At 36.0% G+C, this 21719-nt stretch overlaps 2 protein-coding genes across 5 annotated transcripts in view; both read left to right on the plus strand.

The window, feature by feature from the left end:
• LOC18048737 overlaps nucleotides 1-8334 on the plus strand; it is a 12190-nt gene extending 3856 nt beyond the window's left edge. For all 3 annotated transcript variants that reach the window (XM_024188025.1, XM_024188026.1, XM_006442986.2), the window contains 14 exons: nucleotides 428-475; nucleotides 664-869; nucleotides 966-1162; nucleotides 1249-1541; nucleotides 3025-3174; nucleotides 3258-3608; nucleotides 3699-3845; nucleotides 4599-4674; nucleotides 4874-5001; nucleotides 5137-5337; nucleotides 5855-5995; nucleotides 6077-6205; nucleotides 6768-6974; nucleotides 7843-8334. In XM_024188025.1, the coding sequence (XP_024043793.1) occupies nucleotides 428-475; nucleotides 664-869; nucleotides 966-1162; nucleotides 1249-1541; nucleotides 3025-3174; nucleotides 3258-3608; nucleotides 3699-3845; nucleotides 4599-4674; nucleotides 4874-5001; nucleotides 5137-5337; nucleotides 5855-5995; nucleotides 6077-6205; nucleotides 6768-6974; nucleotides 7843-8001 (2433 nt within the window). In that variant the 3' untranslated portion in view covers nucleotides 8002-8334. The remainder of the gene's footprint in view (nucleotides 1-427; nucleotides 476-663; nucleotides 870-965; nucleotides 1163-1248; nucleotides 1542-3024; nucleotides 3175-3257; nucleotides 3609-3698; nucleotides 3846-4598; nucleotides 4675-4873; nucleotides 5002-5136; nucleotides 5338-5854; nucleotides 5996-6076; nucleotides 6206-6767; nucleotides 6975-7842) is intronic.
• A 1611-nt stretch (nucleotides 8335-9945) lies between these two features.
• Nucleotides 9946-20453, plus strand: LOC18048738 (ATPase family AAA domain-containing protein At1g05910). 2 transcript variants are annotated; one of them, XM_006442987.2, is made up of 11 exons: nucleotides 9946-10123; nucleotides 11822-12086; nucleotides 13110-13211; nucleotides 13369-15195; nucleotides 15282-15470; nucleotides 15659-15801; nucleotides 16701-16946; nucleotides 18611-18797; nucleotides 19409-19474; nucleotides 19576-19825; nucleotides 19924-20453. In XM_006442987.2, the coding sequence occupies exons 2-11, from the start codon at nucleotides 11868-11870 to the stop codon at nucleotides 20310-20312; spliced, it is 3618 nt and encodes a 1205-aa protein (XP_006443050.1). In that variant the 5' UTR covers nucleotides 9946-10123; nucleotides 11822-11867; the 3' UTR covers nucleotides 20313-20453. The 2 variants fall into 2 exon arrangements, 1 of the variants encoding a protein (XP_006443050.1); XR_002906362.1 differs by lacking the exon at nucleotides 19924-20453 and having other exon boundaries at nucleotides 18611-18816; nucleotides 19576-19598.
• Nucleotides 20454-21719: the final 1266 nt, after the last annotated feature.

The raw sequence follows: 21719 nt of genomic DNA on the forward strand, positions 1-21719 counted from the left end.
ATGTTCTCCTCCTTCCAAATCTAATTCTGTTGGGGGCCTTTAGTGGGTAATTTAGCCAGGGAATTTTTAAGCTGTTATTCAACTGTTTTTCCACTCTTTCCAAGGAGGAGAAATGGTTTTATATTTCGCCCCCAGGGCCTGGAAGGGCTATTTTTGAAATCTGAATTCGGCTCCCCTAAAAGGTTTGGCCCACCCTTTTTTTTTTTTGGGGGGGGGGGGGGGGGTGTTTGGGGTTCATATTTAGACATTTCATTTCCTAATATGAATTCTTTGAGCATATTGTATTCCTATATCAAAGTTCTGTACGCTTTAGTAGTCTTCTTTAAACTTACTTCCTTTTTCCTTTTCTTTACTCTCTGTACAATTTACTTTCTCATGCATTCTTTTCACTTCCTGCTTATTTCCTTTTCACATATTCTTATTTTAGGTGAAATTCATGGGTGAGCAATCACACATGTCAATGGACTTTGACAAGGTGAGTTGCCTTTTCCTTTTCTTATTGACTTTGTTTTGGTTATGGAAGATGCCGTCAATTTAATGCAGTTTAAAGATGAAATTTGGGAACCTTCTTATATCTTAAATTGCATTTTGATGTGCACTGGCAAGTGTGCAACATTTTATTGCTTTCATATTAATTTGAAGTAATTTTCCATTCTGAAATAGATTATTTCAGTGACTTTGGAGAATTTTGTGGACCTTCAAATGAAACCAGCAAATGGTAAGGAGGGCAGACAACATTCTCAATCTGAGGACCAGTGGGTTCAAGGACTACAAAACGAAGAAGATAATGACTCATCTTTTCCCGATATGAGTAAGAAGGTTTCTTCCCTCAAAGATTCGATGATTAATCCTGGTCCTGATCCAACAATGTAAGGAATTCATTATTCTTCAGTGTATATTCATTGTATGAGGATTTGTTTCTTGTTTCTTTAATATACTCTGCTTCAAATGTTTTATTGTTACAGGGATACTTCCAAGAGCCCCTCCTACTGGTCTAGAGTTTGCTTAGACAACATGGCCAGATTGGCTAAGGAAACTACAACAGTGAGGCGTGTGCTTGAACCTCTTTTTCAAATTTTTGATGCTGAAAATCATTGGTCAACAGAAACTGGAGTTGCTTGCTCTGTCTTATTGTATTTGCAGTCACTTTTGGAGGAATCAGGTTTTACATGGAATTTCCAGTTAGTTATCTAATAATTTTTGTGTTGACATAATCCATGTAACATTTTTCTTTCTTTCAAACATCAGGAGAAAACTCCCATCTCTTGTTATGTAACTTGGTCAAGCACTTGGATCATAAGAGTGTTGCCAAACAACCTCTTGCACAGACTAATATTGTTGATATCGCCACAAAACTTGCACAAAATGCAAAACTGCTGGCATCTGTTGCAATCATTGGAACAATAAATGACTTGATTAAACATTTACGAAAATGCCTGCAAAATTCAGTTGAATTATCCAGTTCTGGGGATGGTATGGCTAAAACAAATGCTGATCTTCAATATTCCTTGGAGAATTGCATCTCATGGCTATCAAAAAAGGTTTGTTAGTTTTTTATGCAGTGTGCTATATTTAGTTAGGTCACTTCTTCATTTAAATGTAGGGAGTTTATTGTATATTATCAATACATTTTATTGTGGTTGTGATGCCCATCATGCTTATCGAAATCCAGTACATCCTGCTGAAGTTAGTACAATCTCTCAAATAATACTTCATGTTAAAGGATTGTAGAAGCCTGCGAAAATTATCTTTTGCCTCTCATGCTTATGAAGAATAGCATTTTTGAACTCCCAAGAAAACATCCTAGCTTAACTTCCAAAGTGAGATGGATGAAAAGTTTCTTGGAAATCTTTTGAAAAAGAGGCCTAAGAGATAACAGAAATCGAGTTTTCTCTAATAGCTATCAGTTTTCTCTTTTTCTCCTTTAAATCTGTTATAAAAAGTATCTCTTGCCAAATCACCCAAAAAGGAGCTAAGGCAGCAGACTTCCACAGTGTTGTGGCCTTATCTTTTCCAAATATAAAAATTAGCAACTCTTCACTTGATCTTGGAGCAGTCCAGCTCATTTTAGCTTCTTTGCTTTACTTAGCCCACTAAAATGCTGAAATTGAATGGTAAAAGACTATTTGATGTGCTGTCTTTCCATTTTCTGGAACACACCTAGATGAGCTAGATTCATCATTGGGTACTTTCTTGCATGACCTCTGCTGTTAAAACAATGCATTACTTTCAAAAAAAAAAAATCTAGGGGGAATTTTGGCCTTCCAATTCGTTTCAGTTGGGCAATCCTCCCTGAGTTTCTAAAATATGCTGTACATTTTTTACTACTACTAGTTATTCTGAAGCATACACGTTTTCACATGCATACATTTTTCTTTTATCATTTATTTTCTATCTCAACATTTCATTTTAGCTATAATTTTCAGAATTGTTGTTTTATAGCATTTGTTGTCCAAGAGCGTGGTTACCTTATAGGTTTTATAGCTGTCTAATTTTTAATTTTCTCAGTTGATTGTTGATCTCACACCACACTTGGAAAGCATATTTTCAGTGCAGAACAGAAATATAATTTTAATGTTATTAGAAGTTGCCACTATCGTCATCAACCCACAACAAAAGCTGTCCTGTTAGACTTTTCCTGGCTGGTGAACTACCTTTTTTTTTTTTTCAATTGTTTCTTTTCTCTATTTCTGTTTACAGCCCCTTGTCCTTTGGTTATTCATTTGTCTGTCGCCTTCTTGATTGTATCCTTCTTAGTTTCTTCTTAATCTTAGCAAAGCTACTCAGGCACCCAGTTGCTCCTTGTGCTGCAATTACCCTTCATCGCTCTTTCTTGAAACATCTTAATCGACCCCCACTTTATTGACAACTCCACTTGCATTTTCTGTGGTGTATGAGTATTAATGAAATAAACTGAGCAATGAATCAGATTCATGTGAAATTCCATTCAGAAGCAACATTTCCTTTTTAAGCTGTTCAATTTGTTACATTTATTTGCTTTAGGAAACATTTTGTAATTAACAGGTCGGGGATGTGGGACCTATTCTTGATGTGATGGCTGGAGTGCTAGAGAATATGTCAAATAATACTGTGGTGGCAAGAACAACAATCTCTGCTGTTCATCGGACAGCTCAGATAATCTCTACCATTCCAAACATATCGTATCGCAATAAGGTAATTAAATTTTTTAAAATTCCATAGATTGCTGAATTTTTAGAACCCGTAAAACCATCTATATTTTGAATTTTCTTTTTCAGGCTTTTCCTGAAGCTCTATTTCATCAGTTGCTGCTAGCAATGGCACATCCGGATCATGAAACCCGAGTTGGGGCTCACACTGTTTTATCTGTTGTGCTGATGCCATCCCTGCTTTCTCCACGGTCGGAACAGAATAAAGAAACATCCGATGCTGTTTCTGGGGCTTTACCGGTCAGTGCATCGCAGAAAGTAAGGAGTGCTAGCTTCTCCTTTCAGGATGAGGGTAAAGAAAAAGAAGAATTCCTAAATGGAGGTCTGAGTGCGGAGGAGAGTAAGACATCAGATGTGGATGTGAAACAATGTACTTATCAGTCGTATAGCTTTAAGCGTGCTGTCACTGATGGAAAAACGGTAAGATCCCAGAACTCATATAGTTAGTTTTAAAGGGGGTTGTCTTGTAAATTCTATATAATCACCTTACTTGCCTGTAATTTTCTGCAGCTAACTTCGTTTCGATTGAGTAGTCACCAACTGAGTCTTTTGCTGTCATCAATCTGGGTTCAGGCAACATCTACAGAGAATAGCCCTGCAAATTTTGAGGCTATGGCCCACACCTATAATATTGCTTTGCTATTTACCCGATCTAAGGTCAGCAATGTTTATATTGTGTACTATTGTTTATTATCTCATCTCCTGTGATCCTTTTGTCAGCTATGTTTATATTGTATTCTATTATTTGTTATCTTATTTCCTGTTTTCTTTTTGAATACTTTTTGCATGTCATATTTCCCATATGACTCCCTATCAGCCAATATAATATTTGTCAAAAATCAAGTTTCAAAATAATTAATCTTTTTATGACACTGAATGTGTAATTTCTGTTTGGCACTTGCCATGTCAAAACTCCAAGACATCTGGCAGTTTCACTTCGGAAACTCTTTCAACTGATGGCTGGTGCACATGGTCTTTGATCTCATCATGGAGAACTCTTGCACTTGAACTTTGTTCAACTAAACTACATGCTCTAATAAATTGGTTTGTTCCAGAATATTGACCGCTATCTTTTTGACTAACAAGCATGGACCTTAAATCTGGCATTAGTGGTGGAGCAGATGGTACACCTAAACTGAATTATGTTCTTGTTCTTGAGGTTCGCTTGATTGTGCATGGCATTGAGCTATGGTTATTAGAAATAGATTGGTAGCTGACGTGGGCACATAGGGACAAGATGGAATTTGATAAAGTTCTGCTCCATTGAGAAATTTTAAAGGCAGGACACATTTTTACTTGGTCTCACTCACAACCTTGTCTGATGTTTTATGGCATGCCTGAAGTAGTATGATGGTATTTTGTGTACTTGAGCTGTTCTTAACATCTACCATGTGGTTTTGCTGGTTGCAGAGATCTAGTCATGTGGCCTTAATTCGGTGTTTTCAGTTAGCTTTTTCTCTTAGGAGAATTTCTTTGGACCACGAAGGTAAGATTTATCTTCTATTATGGTTTCATTCATTTAGTTATTTATTCATCCATTTAAAACAATACAAGTTGGATACTCGGGCTAACCATGATATAATTTTATCTGGGAAAGTGTGATAATGCACTTATATTGTTGAGATTCATTACTGATATTGTGTCTTTCTCTTTTTCTTCCCCCCATCTCTTTATGCATATTGAAGGTGGCCTGCGACCATCTCGAAGGAGGTCTCTTTTTACCTTGGCATCATACATGCTCATATTTTCAGCCAGGGCAGGCAATCTCCCAGAGCTAATTCCTCTTGTTAAAGCATCTGTAACAGAAAAAACTGTTAGTATCTACTCCTTGTTCCTTTTAGTAACATCATTCAAGTTTTTTTCTTTGGTGGTTAAATGTTTTTGTATTTATTTGTTATAATTAATTTTTCGATTACCATTAGTTTGTTTCAATTTATCCTTTGAACAGGTTGATCCTTATCTTGAGTTAGTTGAAGATATCAGACTGCATGCCGTATGTGCAGATTCTTGTAAGGTGAAGACAGCATATGGTTCACAGGAAGATGAAGATGCTGCAATGAAGTCTCTGGTGGCAATAGAATTGGATGACCGTCATTTGAAGGAAACTGTGATATCTCACTTCATGACTAAATTTGAGAAATTGTCGGAGGTGATACGCTGCTTATATTCATGCACTAGTATTCTGAAATTTACGATGCATACTCTGTATGACTATAGACTTATAAAGTAGTTAGCAAAGCAATTGAGTTATTGCAGACAGGGTCATGGTACGGTTCCAAATTTCTTGCAATTGTGTGATTGATTTACGTCCTTGGCCTGACAATACCATTTAATGATCCAAGATAGAACCTGTGTTCATTGATGTTTTATTTATAAATTAGAGAAAGGTTCTGGATAATTGAAAGAGCTTCTATCTATTGAATTCTTTTATTGTATACTACCACGTCAGCATGTTTTAATTGTGGTTCAACTCTTGAAACCTATTATTTTAAGAGTATGTAGCATAGGCAGGCTCATTCTTGTGCCAGAATTGCTGGTTGGAGAAATTTAAGAAAACATGTGGGCAACTTTGGAAACCAAAAAATTCATTGTGTAAGATACTTATTTAAGTGTTTACCCTTTTTTTTTAGCAAGATTTATCTTAATTTTTCAATTGTATCCTCCAGGATGAGTTGTCAGACATGAAGAAACAACTTTTACTGGGATTTTCACCTGATGATGCATATCCATTAGGAGGTCCACTGTTTATGGAGACACCACGGCCATGTTCTCCTCTTGCCCGGATGGAGTTTCAGGCCTTTGATGAGGTAAATATGAACAGGATATGTCTCCGTGTAAATGTCTAGAACATCATGGCTGACTTCCTTTCAATTATGGTTTTCTGACAGGTGATGCCATTAGCAGCCTTGACAGATGAAGAGGCTCTTCCCGAGCCTAATGGAAGTCAGTCAGATAGAAAAACATCATTATCGGTTAATACACTTGACATTTTAAGTGTTAATGAACTTTTGGATTCTGTAAGATGCCCTTTCTTTTTCTTGTGTATATTTTTTCAATTTCATTTTCTGAGTCTAAACTGACTTAGTTTTATCCTATATCTGCATTAGCTACCACTATTGACGTCATTTTGTTCATTTTATTTAATAAACAAAAATCATGTCTGAATAGTTTTGGGCATCTGGCAAATTATAATTACTGCCTTGCTTTACTCAAAAAATGAGAGCACGGAAGGGGAAAACAGTGAAGAAAGAATAGGGTAGACGACCTGAAACATCTTAGATGTATGTAGATTTATTTTGTAGAAGAATACACTAATCTGATTTTAGTCTACAAACTGGATGTGTCCAGTGAAGATAAACCCCAACAAATGAACTATGGCAGTACTGCGATGCTATTTTCTTTTCTAAGGTGTTGAATCTTACTGACCAACCTCTGTGGTATTGAGCTTGGTGTACTCTTCTTATGATTCTTACCCGCTTTGGTTGAAAAATTATCTTTGTTAATTCTTACCCTTTTTGGTTGAAAAAAATATCTAGATATCATATTCTCATAAATTGTACTGGTTTCTCTGAATAATAGGTTTTGGAAACAGCCCGACAAGTTGCAAGCTACCCAGTTGTGTCTACTCCTGTACCTTATGACCAAATGAAGAGTCAGTGTGAGGCCCTTGTAACAGGCAAACAGCAGAAGATGTCTGTGCTTCAAAGTTTCAAGACTCAGCAAGAAGTCAAAGCATTAGTGGTGTCTAGTGAATACAATCAGAATGATCCCCCTTTACCAATCATGGTTAGTCTATACATTCTATTGATACAAGCACTAATAATATTCAATATTTATGTGCTACTTTTGTGTGTGTATGTGTTTTTTTTTTTTTTGTGGCTCCCTGCAAAAAGCTCTATTAACCATCATCCTTCAGATTTTGATAAAAATGTGCTGATAGCTGTAGCATCTTGGACTTTTCTGGGTCTGTGATGATAAGTAAACAATCTGGTGCATGACTGCACGCACCTGAACAAAATCCTTGTGGTAATATCAGCATCATTGACGGCTTCAGAAAAATAATGGACGGTTTCAGGTTATTTAGATGTTAATTGAGAGAGCCACTAAATAAAATAATGTAATTTGGCATTTGATTAAGAGGCCGGTCTGAGTATTAGGATTGCTGAAAATATATAAACCTGAGGGGTAATTTTATATAGAATTTGCTTGAAAGTTGCTTCGGATCTTAATCTTAGATACATTTCTACATTTCCTCATTTGAGATGCCTTTATTAGCCTCTTAGCATAAATTATGTTATTGTCATCTCTAATTTGCTCCAATAAAAGGGATGGGACTGTTTCAATCAAGGGAAAGATCCTTTCTTCTTGTTTAGATGTTGATAGAAGGAACCATTTTTCATAATGGAAAACGTATGTGATTTGGTTTTGAATTTTGATCAAAAGGCTAGCCTAACATTAGGTTTCGCAGGGTAGGATCTCTTGGGTCGTACAAGATGCAATATTTAAAAAAGAACAAAATTAAGATCAAAAGTGGAAGAAAAGAAATGAAGGCTCTAAGGATTTAGTATCATATATTTTGATTGCATTATCTAGTATTGGCAGATAGATTACCAGCAGGAATTTTATGCATGTAAAATTGTCTGGCTTGTTTCAGGAGGTGGTGGTTTCTGAAGGGAATTTGAGGTTACCAAGTATTGAGCGAGTTCGAACAAAGGACCAACTTGCCATCTGTTCTCAAGAGTACGGACAATATTCTTTTAGATTACCGCCTTCCAGCCCCTACGACAAATTCTTGAAAGCAGCTGGATGCTAAAGAGCTAAAGCTGTATCTTATTCGAGTGTGTAATTAAGTCTAAATGCTTGTTTCGCAACTTAAATTGTCGATTTTCCTTTTCCCATTCTTTTATAGTGAAAATTCACATTCGTAATATACTTGGCAGTTGTTGTAAACGAAGTTTCAGTGTGTGATTGGTCGTACATCTGTTTTCCAGTCCCCAAAATACAAGAGCGAACAAGAGGAAGAGGGAGAGGCAGTAGTTGGATAACTGGGTTGTAATTTGTGAAAATGCGATTATGTTGATCACTTCTTGGCAAGATTTGTTGATTCCGAGGTAGATGGTTATATAAATAGATGCTTACATGTCAATTATTTTTTGTACAAATTTATTGATTGAATTTATTAATTTCTATCTCTGTAGAAGATTTTAATATATCAGTAACTTTAAAAATTCATGATATTTGTATCAAATATTTTCTAAAAATAATTTATTTTTCTAAATATAAAATTTTATATCTCAAATGATATGGTATATAATGTGTCAATTTTTACTTAATATATGCTGTTGTTCACTAATGATAAAAATATTAATAAGGTCAAGAGATGTCTATCACGAAACACAAAATAAATTATTGATAGTTCTTGATGCAAAGTGCTATGCTCAAGTAAAAATATTAAAAAAATGTGTTAAGTATCATTATGGTTGTTGATTGAAGTGATCAAGCTTGGTTTTGTAAAGGGAAAATATCCGTCGTTTACCAGTTTTTTTTTAATTTTTTTAAAAATATATAATTTTTTTTTTTTGTTGGAATCTACCTAGAGTTACATTTTGTTTCACTTTTCCACTTTCGTTTGGAATCCGTTAAGAAAACTAATGGAAACTTAAAAAAATGATCATTTTACCCCCAAAAAGAAAATTACAATTTCACCTTAAAAATGTCAAAAATAATTAGATTTAATGATGAATATAATTATTGGTACGTTAATGAAGTACAAAAAAATCTTAATTACTAGAGATTATAACCCAATGAATAATAAAATTTTACTTATCTTAAATTCAATTAATGATTTGTGAGATTATACTATTTTTAATACTACTATTATAATTTAGCATTCTAATTACATACATATTTAAAAAAAAACCTGCATTTAATGGTTGTAGAATTAATTTCTTTATTGACCAATGGAAAAAATAATTAGATTTAATTTGATTATTTTTGATAATTTTTAAGGTGAAATTATAATTTTCGTTTTGGGGGGTAAAATGATCATTATTTTAAGTTTTCGTTAGTTTTCTTAACGAATTTCAAACGGAAGTGGAAAATGAAAAAAAAAAATGTAACTTTAGGTGGATTTCAGAAAAAAAAAATTTGTGTATTTTTGAAAAGTAAGAAAAAAATGGTTGGACAGTGAATTTTTTATTTTTTATAAAAGAATCAAACCTGTTGTAGTTATTAGGAAATTGATTTTTTATTTGGCTAAATGCAACTATATAATTGATAATTAATAAATTTAAAGACTATCTGCTTTAAATGGTCATTGCTCTTTGAAAAAAGGCAAAAGAAAAAAAAACACAAAAGATATGATACATATTTCCAAATAAATTTTTACTACGTATGTGTACATTTAAAACATGTTTTTAATTAGCACAAAAAACTAGATAAAAGGTGGGTAATATTTCTGTGTTTATCTGACAGGAAGCGTAAAATCTACTCTGCAAATGCAATTAACTTTAATCTGCAGTATCACCAATTGAACCTCGCCACGTCATAAACATGAGACCACTCCAATTAACACGTCGTCGTAAGAAACAGTCCTTGATGACGTGGCAATCACTGACTGGCCCGAAGTCGTCAAGCACCCGGATTCCGCAACATCGAAAAGACGTGGCAGAAAGCGACAATGCTGTCAGTGGGACCCACTCCCAGGAAAAATAAACAATTAAACAAAATCTCGTGACTCGTGAATTCAACTCAGTGATTTCACAAAACTCAGAGCCAAACTCGTTCCCTTAGGTTTTTATAAACTTTCAAAAGCTCTCCTGAAAACCAAACAGTTCTTGAGGTTTAAGGCCTCGCTTTCTCCCACTCACTCTCTCACTCTCCCTTCCCCCGCACGCACGCTCGCTCGCTCGCTCACGCCAGATCTCTATCATCAGGTTTATCTCAGCCGCCCGTCTTATTTTTTATTTTATTTTTAATGCTCTAAATATTGAATGTTTATACAATTAAAATTTATATATTTTGCTTTTTAAAAAAAAAAAAGAAAATTCAAATTGAAATGTGAATTGGTTTCGAGGCTGCGTATGTGTGAGCTGTCGTTTTGTTTGATTAGGTAGTATTGTTGAAATCTTTTTGTAGATTTTGCATTGTCGAGGGAAAGCAGTTTTGAGTTTTATCTTGCATGCAATGTTTTTGCATGCTGATGATGAATTTGTTTATTTATTAGTGTTGCTTTTGATTTTGTATGTGAAGGAGCTTAAATATTATGAAATATGAGAAGAAATGGTTCCTAATATTTGATTTTTGTGTAATATGTGAGGGTACAGTTTATTAATTGAGGTTGCTCTGTTTCAGGTAGTAAAAGCATTCGGCTAAACTATGCTAGGGGTATTATTGTAGTTGTTGTGCTTATACTTAGTTCTGAGTGCACAATTGTTGAATGTTACTGACTTTGCACCCACTCACTTATACTTGATAACCGGCGATTGTATTTCATACTAGTTTTTTTTCTTATTTCGATATCAAGTTTGACTCGGGCTAATAAGGAGATCAAGAGTATTACACTACATTGGATGGTTCGGTAAAATGGACTTAGTTTTAAACTAAGTGTTAAACTTCTTGATGTATGCTTATATGTGCACACATGTACACACTCTTAATTTGAAAGCCACGAGAAGATAAAGCATGTTGAAAGGTCTACCCAACTCAATGGAATTTATTTTAGGGGATTATAGAAATGTTCTGCAATAGCTTTACTGGACGTGTGAGTGCATCACATATTTGGCCTGGTGTACAAATTGGGAAGGAGAATTTGGTTAGAATGGATATATTAGACAGCCATTTAAGCACTTTGTTATGGGAGTCACATTTCTAGTAGTTGCTAAACCAAATCCAATATTTCTGTTTATAGTGACATACTGAAATGTAGTTTTATTAGTAATTTATCTTCTCCTCTGAATTGCAAACAAAGAAATACCTAATGACATCTAAAGATCATTCCCATAGAGATCCAAAACTTTATAGGAAATGGTGAGGAACATCTGCATAGACTGATTGGAATGGAGTGATATGGCTCCTGAAGAGAGTTTATCAACCCTCCTGCAGTCTTTGTATTTCGTCATATTTAGCCATTTGACTTCATACATATTCATCTCCGCAGTTGCCACCCTTTGAAGAAATAGGTCGGTGCCCCTATAATGCAAGACTATATAGGGCAAATGAGGTAGCAAGGGGTTTCTGGTTGGGGAGGCATAAATTGGTAATCTGATAGAGCTTTTATTTTTGAGGCTTGCTCAAAAGAGTATTCCCCCCCTTTTGCATTCAATCTGTTCAGTTCTAATAAATTTCGGTTTCTCTAATAAAGCTTTTGGTCACTGCACTAAGATAAGCGTGGACAATTGTGGGGTATTTTCTTTACTTGCTTAGCCATCCAGAATTCAATGTCTTGTTAAATTTTCTACACTTCATTAATCCTCTGGTACTGATTTGATGGTCTGCATTAATTTACAAGTTTAGTGTCAATTTCTGCAAGTTTCAGCAACTTAATTTATTATATATTTTGAGTATCTGTGGTGCTTGTATGTTGGTTTTGAGGCAGTGTATTGATTTTCCTGATGTTTTATGTGTGTATTTAGGTTGTTTATGGAAGATTTTAATTATAACCGAAGCTAGTGTTTGCCTATGTATTCTAAACGATCTGGTCAAGGAGATGGGTCTGTTCCTGGGCCAGTACGCACAAGTGATAGACTTAGGAGAAGACCTAAAATATTGGGTCGCACATACTTGTATTACAATCCTATCCGCCCAAGGAAAAGCAAGACAAAGGCCAGGACAGCAGCTTCCCAGATTGCCAGGATGTTTGGCCCAGGAAAACGCACTGTGCGGACCTCAAATAAAAATGTAAGTTGACTAAGCCATCTGGTACTTTTGTAATGTTTGTTGTTTACAGAGTATGATCTTTTATTTTTATTCATTCACATGTTCATGTGAAGGAATTGAGGAGTGTTCAAGCATAGGTTTATGCTTAAATCCTGGCCTGTCATCATTGATGGAGACAGCAGGCATTTTATGATAGGTTTATTGAAAATACTGAGGAAGCTTACTGCAAATGCATTGAAAATTTTGAAGGACTGACCTGATTTATGGCCCTCAAACCTCTGTTCCCTCTGCCTGCATTGAATAGTGCACCTATTTCTTATCTTCAATGGTTCACAGTTGCACATCTCTGCTTCTGATCTCTTTGAACCAGTCTCTGATTAATTGGCTGATCTCAGTTACTATATTGAATGTAACATGATACTATTTACATCCTGACCGAGTCAGTTGTGTTTTCTAATGATGATGTGTTTTCTGTCATGAGTAATTTGAAGGTTATCAGACTCATGAATGATGCAGATTTAAGCTTCCTCAGTGGATATCACTAAATTTTATGCTTAATGTGAACTAAAGAACTTTTCTGTTGAAAATGAACAAGTGTTCTGTTTGTCTTGGAAGTTGGCAGTTAAAAACATTGCTTTGTAGATGTGCAGGACATATGAAGTTCGTCTTTGTGTTTTGTAATTTTTAATATCTACATCCCTACTCCAGGAGGTCAAATTTGTGTGAACATAACCTTTCATGTCTTAAAAGTAAGGTGTTATCTTTTCTCTTTTTCTTTTTTTGGGATGTTTTAGATGATCTGACATTGTTTTTGGCGTTCTTCATTTCAGTCATTCTTAGTTCATGATTGCAGTATATTTATTGATGGTCACATACACATTAATTTGTAAGTTCTTAACAATGGGCCTAATTATATATCATCTTTTTGTACTTGTATTCATGCCTTTTCTTTAACAGAAAAAAAAAAAAAAAAAATTGAGTCTATTTTCTCAGGATGCCATGCTCTTTAGTTCTTCTATAAGTTAATCACTCTATTGCTTGCAGTCAGTTCCACTCAACCTTCGGCGGTCTACCAGAAAGAGGAGGATTTCTGTGAATCTTGAAGATTACACTGACAGTTCTGGATCAGAGGATGAAGACCTAATGGTATGGGATTTTAGTTTGCTAAGCATATAACTTTTACCAGTTATTAGCTTGGCTTTGATGGTTTTAGAACTGACCCCAAATTGTTATGATAAAACTAAAATGATTGGCATTTTAAAATTTTTTAGTCTAGCACTGAGCTTTGAATGGTTTGTTTCAGAGGCCCTCGTATCGACCTTTGAGAAATCGGATGCGAAACAATATGAGTCAAGATGAGTTATCACCTTCCAAGCGTAAGAAGGTTGTAGAGGCTAAACCAACACCTCGGCGTGAGGGATTGCGTCCTCGTCGTTCTATGGTAGCAACTAGAAAACAGTTGAACTTAGATTCTGGTGATGAGCAAGGTACTTCAGAAGAGAAAGTTGGCCAAGATGAAACAGAAAACGGGAATGAATCTGACAATGACGCAGATGATGGTCAGAATGAGATTGAGGGCGATGGTGAGGCTGAGGCTGAGGATGAGGGTGAGGGTGAAGACGAGGAAGATGGTGATGATGAAGAAGGTGAAGAAGAACAGGAAGGAAGAAGGAGATATGATCTTCGAAATCGTGCAGAGGTCCGTAGGCTTTCTGTGGAAGAAGGTAAGCAGAGACCGAGATCTCCTCGAAGGGTATTACATCAGGGAATTGGGACCAAGGTTGGTAGAGATGTAAGGAAGGGAGGATCAAGAGTTCTTAAGCGTCATCGTCTAGCAAGAGCTGAAGATTCTGATGACTCTCTTCTTGTAGATGAGTTGGACCAAGGTCCAGCTATTCCCTGGGGGCGAGGTGGGAGCAGATCTGGACCACCTTGGCTCTTTGGAGGACTAGAAATGCATGGGACAACAGCATGGGGATTAAATGTTGCAGCATCAGGTTGGGGACATCAGGGTGATACATTAGCTGCATTGACTTCTGGGATTCAAACTGCTGGGCCAAGCTCTAAGGGCGGGGCAGACATTCAACCCTTACAGGTTGATGAGAGTGTAAGTTTTGATGACATTGGTGGCCTCTCCGAATATATAGATGCCTTAAAAGAAATGGTTTTTTTCCCCTTACTCTATCCGGACTTCTTTGCTAGTTATCACATCACTCCTCCCAGGGGTGTCTTGCTATGTGGTCCTCCTGGTACAGGGAAAACATTGATTGCCAGAGCTTTAGCTTGTGCTGCATCAAAGGCTGGCCAGAAGGTTAGCTTTTATATGCGTAAGGGTGCTGATGTACTTAGCAAATGGGTTGGTGAAGCTGAAAGACAATTGAAACTACTTTTTGAGGAGGCACAGAGGAATCAGCCTTCCATCATCTTCTTTGATGAAATAGATGGACTTGCACCTGTGAGGTCTAGCAAGCAAGAGCAGATTCATAATTCCATTGTGTCCACCTTGCTTGCCTTGATGGATGGTCTGGATTCTCGTGGACAAGTTGTTCTGATAGGAGCAACAAACAGGGTTGATGCAATTGATGGAGCATTGCGCCGCCCTGGTCGATTTGATCGTGAATTTAACTTCCCATTGCCTGGTTGTGAGGCACGTGCTGAAATATTAGACATTCACACTCGAAAATGGAAACAGCCTCCTTCAAGGGAACTAAAATCTGAACTTGCAGCTAGTTGTGTAGGATATTGTGGTGCTGATTTAAAAGCATTGTGCACTGAAGCTGCCATTCGTGCTTTCCGTGAAAAATATCCTCAAGTTTACACCAGTGATGATAAATTCTTGATTGATGTTGATTCAGTTACAGTTGAAAAGTATCACTTTATAGAAGCCATGTCAACAATTACTCCAGCTGCTCACAGAGGTGCCACTGTGCACTCTAGGCCGTTATCTTTAGTGGTTGCACCATGTCTGCAAAGGCATCTCCAGAAAGCTATGAATTATATATCTGATATTTTCCCTCCTCTTGGTATGTCGTCAGAATTAACGAAGCTTTGCATGCTTTCCCATGGGTCTGCCATTCCTCTTGTATATAGGCCACGGCTTCTGTTGTGTGGTAGTGAAGGCACTGGTGTGGTAATAATCTTGGAACCTTTTGATTTTGATAAATTATCTTCTGTGAGACTCGCAAACTAAATATACTTACTGATTTAGTTTAACAGGATCATCTTGGGCCTGCAATTTTACATGAACTGGAGAAATTTCCTGTTCATTCTCTTGGTCTTCCAGCTCTTCTTTCAGATCCTAGTGCCAAGACACCAGAGGAGGCATTGGTGCATATATTTGGTGAAGCTAGAAGAACAACGCCATCAATACTCTATATACCACAGTTCAATCTTTGGTGGGAGAACGTGAGTGAAGTATTTATCTATATATTTATTTCTCCAGTAAAATTATCATATCTACCTTAGCAGGTGGTTGTGCATGCTTAAATTTACAAGTACTTTAAAATATTGTTTTCTGGATCAATTCATTAGAGTTAGTAAAGTTTATTCTGTTAAGCTTCTATCAAGAGAGTTCTAATATTATATATTTACAGGCACATGAACAGCTTAGGGCTGTTCTGCTGACTCTATTAGAAGAATTGCCTTCGCACTTGCCTATATTATTACTTGGATCATCCTCGGTCCCACTCGCTGAAGTTGAAGGGGATCCTTCTACAGTCTTTCCTCTGCGTTCTGTGTACGGTTTACTTAAAGCACGTTATTCATGCAAATCTAGCACTGCACTGTTTCTAGCTTTTATATTGGCTATTGATAACTGATTCCTAAATTCGTAGTCGGTTCTGTTGTAGACAACCTAACCCTTGTATTTCATAATTTTAATGAAATAAGCTTCTGTGTTCTTAATATTGTGGAGGTATTTACATTTTGTAGAGACTTTTTAAAGTAGTGTTAAACTTGTAAGCTCCATATTAGGACTCATTTTTGTTCAATATTGCATAGCTATTCACATTTTGTAGAGACTTTTCAAAGTAGTGTTAAACTTGTAAGCTCCATATTAGGACTCATTTTTATTCTATCCCAATTTAGTGTTTGAAATAATGCCAAACATCAAACTGATATGAATTCAATGCTTTTGGGCACACTCGAAGGCAAGTCTTTCATTCTCCCAGTAGCAGAAAGTGGCTTACTGAAAATACAATGAAGGATCTGTGTGAATTGTATATTCTCAATGCTGGGTTTAGAGACTTTAGTTTAACTTAAATTATCGATTTATTGTGCTTTGGTTAGTTTTCTCTAAGTTAAATGACTGTTCATTTTAAATGTCATTTCATTGAGATGGGAATTCTTTAAATCCACCTTAACTGCCTGCACCTGAAATAAGCTTTTTGAGGTCTTAAATTTCATAGGAGGGAATACAAATTTGACTACTTTATGGTGCCTGCATGGAATGCTAGAATACTGCGTGTTTTTTTCTTGTAGGAATCAGACTATACAAATGTGGCATTTCAAAAACATATTAGCTATATCTTGGATTGTGAAATCAATTTCCAAAATAAGTTTCGAATTCTGTGCTACAAAATCATAAACTACCTAAAACGTAATGTTATAATTGTATAAATTACTATCTATTGTCAGCTATCAAGTGGAGAAACCATCAACTGAAGACAGATCCTTGTTTTTGGGCCGTCTAATTGAAGCTGCTGTGTCAGTAGTGCTGGAGGGTAGGAGCAAAAAACCCCAGGAATCGGTGTCCCTTCCTGAACTTCCCAAAGTACCAACAGTAGAAAGTGGCCCAAAGGCATCGGAGTTAAAAGCAAAGGTAGAGGCTGAGCAGCATGCCCTTCGTCGATTGAGGATGTGTCTTAGAGACGTTTGTAACCGGTAAATATAATGTCTTTCATGCCCCTGGCCCTTTCTTCAATATTGTGTTTTCCTTCTTGTTTTTCTCTTTACAACTATTGTTAATATTTATCTATGAACTGGTGCTGCCAAGGTTCCAGGCTCAGGCAAGGTAGGAATTTAGTTACATCTCAGCAGGCGGTGATGATTTCTTCCCATCTGGGATTTCTGAATTCCCCTTTTTGTCTCAGAATAGTCATAATTGAACTTGCTCTAGACTATGACACTTCTACTTAAGTTATTTTAACCTTAGTCAATTGCATAGTGCTTGTGTAAGCATTTATGGTCTCTCAAGTATTTCAAGCCCTTTACTGCTGATTCTAGGTTTGTCTAGAAATTTTGCAGTGATATTGCTAGATAAAGTACGTGTAAGCTTGATGAAGCAATTTAAAAGCATTGCTGAATCCCTATGGCTTGTCTGTCAGCTCTGTGTTTGATGCTATTATGCCCTGTAGTATCTATGTGAGACAATAATGCACAGAACTTGTTAAGAAATATGGTGCCAATGTTGGTTAGAGAGCGTTGAAATTTGCAGATCTAACAAAGTGAAGCCTTGTTTTTTTCTGATAGGAAAAAGAAAAATCAAAATAAGGGTAGACGATACATAAGCGAATCAGAGGTCCACAAGGGCAACAAAAAAGGGTCCCATAATAGCTGCCTAGCAACCAACCATAGAAAACACAAACCCAGCTTATCTATGATCACTGCTCAAAGGAATTGCAATTAGGACCAAAATTTAAAGGCAAAATATTACAGTTAAAATTTATATTGGGGCGGAGAAGGTCATCAAAATAATTCTTTCTGCCAGGGCTATCTGCTGCTGAGGTAAATTACATTGGAAATAAATCTATCCCTGCACCTGTTTGTGGTGCCAAGCCATTGCCCCTCTTAATGTTGAGTTTTTTAGAATCAAATACCTAGACAACATACGAATGCCTGACACTCCCACTGATTCCATGCAACATATTTGTCTTTATGATAATGAATCCAAGTTTCAGTGTATGGTCCAACTTGTTAATGAACTGAGTTTGATGGTATGCTTGCAGCTTGAGCTAGATGGACAAATGAGCTCTAATTTTTAAAAGAAGTAGGTGACCATTTAGGCTTGAGATTTATTTGTTTCATTGCAAGCAAGTGGTTCCTTTGTTCGTTTAAGTCATTCATAGTAAAGGCTAATGGGTTTGTTGTTCATGTCCAGCTATATCAAACATTTGTACTAGGCAGATGTGTTGATATTTTTGTTATTTTTATTATTTTCTTTTTCAACTTCTTCCATCATACAAGACTATCACATTCCACAAACTTCAGTAATTTTTTGGTAATTGCAAAGATGTAAATATGAGTTTAGGTGTTGAGCTTATTTTCACTAATATTCTGAGAATTGCAAAGATGAAAGTATGAGTTTAGGTCTTGAGCTTGATTTTTATCTTTGCAAGCACTGCTTTGTTTGATATTTAAATTATTAGTTGAGGTCTCTGTTTTTCTTATCAAGCATTTTATAATTTAATAAGAATTCGTCAACCATTTAGACATTGACTCCTGCTAAGTGTATGAGATTATTTGACTTGTAGCAAAAAAGAATGATTATGCTAACAGTTGCTTGAATTGCTTGGAGTGATATTTATGTTCTTTTTATCTGGTTGCAGGATGCTATATGATAAACGATTTAGTGCCTTTCATTATCCGGTGACAGATGAAGATGCTCCAAATTATCGTTCAATTATCCAGAACCCTATGGATTTGGCCACCTTGCTGCAACGTGTTGATTCTGGCCATTATGTTACATGTTCAGCATTTCTGCAAGATGTGGATCTTATTGTGACAAATGCAAAGGTGTCCACATGTGCCTAAAGTTTGTCATCTGACTGAATTTTCTTGTTATTTCCATTGTTTGTTGAACCAGTTTCCTATCAAATTTCGGTTTATTATTGACCAGGGAAAACCATAGAACATAAGCCTCTGTAGTGTGCATACACTTATAAATGCATGCTATTTAAGTACTTATATTCTTGGATGAGGGAACTTGCAGAGCAATGCAAGCAATGAGGGAATAAACTTTATTTTCATTCTATGAAAAACATGGGTGTTTGTGTAGTATCAGTGTATGGTCTCTAAATCATTTTGGAAGTTATTTAAGATTTCAATGTCCTTTTTTTCCTATAATATTTTCAATCATATTTTCTCCCACTTTTCTAGGATTAAGGTGTATCAGGAAACAAACAGCTGTACAAATGACTGAAAATATTATTTTCTATTTTTGGTGGCAACAGCATTGATGATTTTTCTATTTCTTGTTGCATCACCAAGATTTGTCAAAGACTATGGCACACATAATTTACTCACTGCTGTCTGGACGTATATCAAGCTTGTTTTCTTTCCCAGATTTAAGTCCAGAAAATTGTTTGTAATGTGGCAAACTGATGTAATTTTTCTTCTAAATCCAGGCATATAATGGAAATGATTACAATGGCACTAGGATTGTTAGTAGAGGTTATGAGCTTCGGGATGCGGTATGTTCGTTTCTGTTTTGGTTTTCTGAAACTTTTATAGAATGTTTTTCTGAAAAGTGTAATATCCTTTACTCATCACCCCTTTTTTATTTTCTTTTTAGGTGCATGGAATGTTGTCACAGATGGATCCGGCACTCGTAAGCTACTGCGACAAGATTGCTGCCCAAGGGGGTCCGACTCCTCTGCCAGATGATTTAGGGGGTTCTATTTTCCCAACTACCCCGGTTGTGCAGCTAGGAACTGTTACCCGAGCGAGTGCACGGCTACGTAATGTCCAGCCAGAGGTTAATCTTGATCAAAGCTATGAGGCTCTTAAAAGGCCAAAAAAGAGTACCGATGCTCCTCACGCAGGTATTGTGACACCTCTTTATTAAAAATTGTTTTAACAAGAAAGTTACATGAAATAAATACACAACTCTACTTGATGTTATGCGTTTTTGAAAAATCAGCTACAGTGGTAGAAGATAAATCACGGCATCAAGAATCAGTACAACAAACAAAGTCATGCGATGACGTTGAGGCAAATGATGCAGACACTGAAATGCTGGAATCCTCATGTGCTGACGGTAACCAGCATGATGCACCCAGGGAAGCTTGTGGTCTCACAGAAGGGGGTGGATCCCAGGATGTGACAATATTGTGTAGTGAAGTTGTACAAGAAGCGGAGCCTATCAAGCAGCTTTTCGTGGTGCGTACTGAAAGTTACGGCATTCCACAGCTTGAAAGGCTCTACACTCGAGTAATGAAAGGCATTTTTGATATCAAAGACAGAGATGATCCCAAGCCTTCAATTTTGGGGTTTTTATCGAAGTTCGCAGAGGATGAGGCAAATTTCTAAACTCTTGTCCTTTTCATTTTATTTTATTTTTAACAAAATATGAAAAAGGGGGGAAAATGAAAAGAAAAAACAAAATGCATTTTAGTTAGTTGATGTAAAGTCGGGATTTTCTTTTCAATGCAAATTAGTGAGTGAAAGCAATCTCCCTCTCTCTTTCTATCTCTGTCTCCCTGTCTCTACGTGTATGTTTGTGTCAAGTTAAGGTTTGCATTCGACGAGTCTTCTTTTAAAGGAGAGCGATGCTGTTAAGCCTTCACTTATGTCTTATCAAACCTGTGTTATCACTACAGTTTTGATGGTTAATACTTTGAGAATGAGGTCTAATAAGATAAATGTGGGGATTAATATCAATTTTTTTGGAAAGAAAAAATTAATCTTATTATACTTAGTTAAATTGGATCAACTTTGGGCTGTGTTTTCAATTGTTCTAATTATTAGCTATGAATCCAATGACAAAACTTTTGAAAGCATTAACAGATTTTCGGTAGGAAACTAGAAATATTGTGTTGAAGCTGTTTTGTGGGAAAAAAAGAAAAATTGTGGGGCTGTCCATATTCGGCTGGTCGGAAGGCTCATGGTAAAGCAATGAGTCGCACATTGGGATTTATTAATTTTTTAATAATAAATCTGGTGGGTCTTATTCTGTGACTTATTGTTGGTCTTTAACAGCGAACATCATACTGAGCTGGTGGGATAGTCTTACACAACTCTTTCTCAATTTTGTGACCAAAAACATAATGGTCTTTAAAAATCATGTCTTATGGATTTCTTTTATAGTTTAAATATATTGTTTTATTAGTAATTTATTAAATATTACCATGTTCGTGCTTATACTTTTTTGTTCCACGTTTTACACGATTATATTAAGCTTGGTATTCGCCGAAAAATGGAGAAACTTCAAATGAAAAAGAAGTAACTAAATTCTTCGGTTCACACTTATTTTGCTCAGCAAGTCGAGGTACTTGGATCTAATTTAAATATCATGGGATAAAATCGATTAGATTTAGACCATATTCATCCACGAAAATTGAATGGGAAATAGTGAAATAGATTTTATTCATGAATAAATATTTATTGATTTCTTTGCTTTGAGCTACTGGCTCTGGCTTCATTACTTCCGGCATGGTTTTAGATTGTAGTGATTAAAGCTAATTTGTTTCTCTAGTTTTATTAATTTAACATTGTATTATAAGTAGATGAGGGTCGATAAAAGCGTACATTTTAAGGACTCGCTGAACAATAAATTTAACAATCAAGTAAAGATTCATTGTTTCGAACCTAACTCATATAAACTGAAGGGGATTTGATTGCTAGTATTAAAAACTTCTATTCTCATTTCTACTTGTTACCCAAGATATGATTCATGTTATCTTTCCAACTTGATATCATAAGATACGGCTTGTTCTT

Source organism: Citrus clementina, unplaced genomic scaffold, assembly GCF_000493195.1.
Source record: "Citrus clementina cultivar Clemenules unplaced genomic scaffold, Citrus_clementina_v1.0 scaffold_3, whole genome shotgun sequence".
In the NCBI taxonomy this organism is placed as follows: domain Eukaryota; kingdom Viridiplantae; phylum Streptophyta; class Magnoliopsida; order Sapindales; family Rutaceae; genus Citrus; species Citrus x clementina.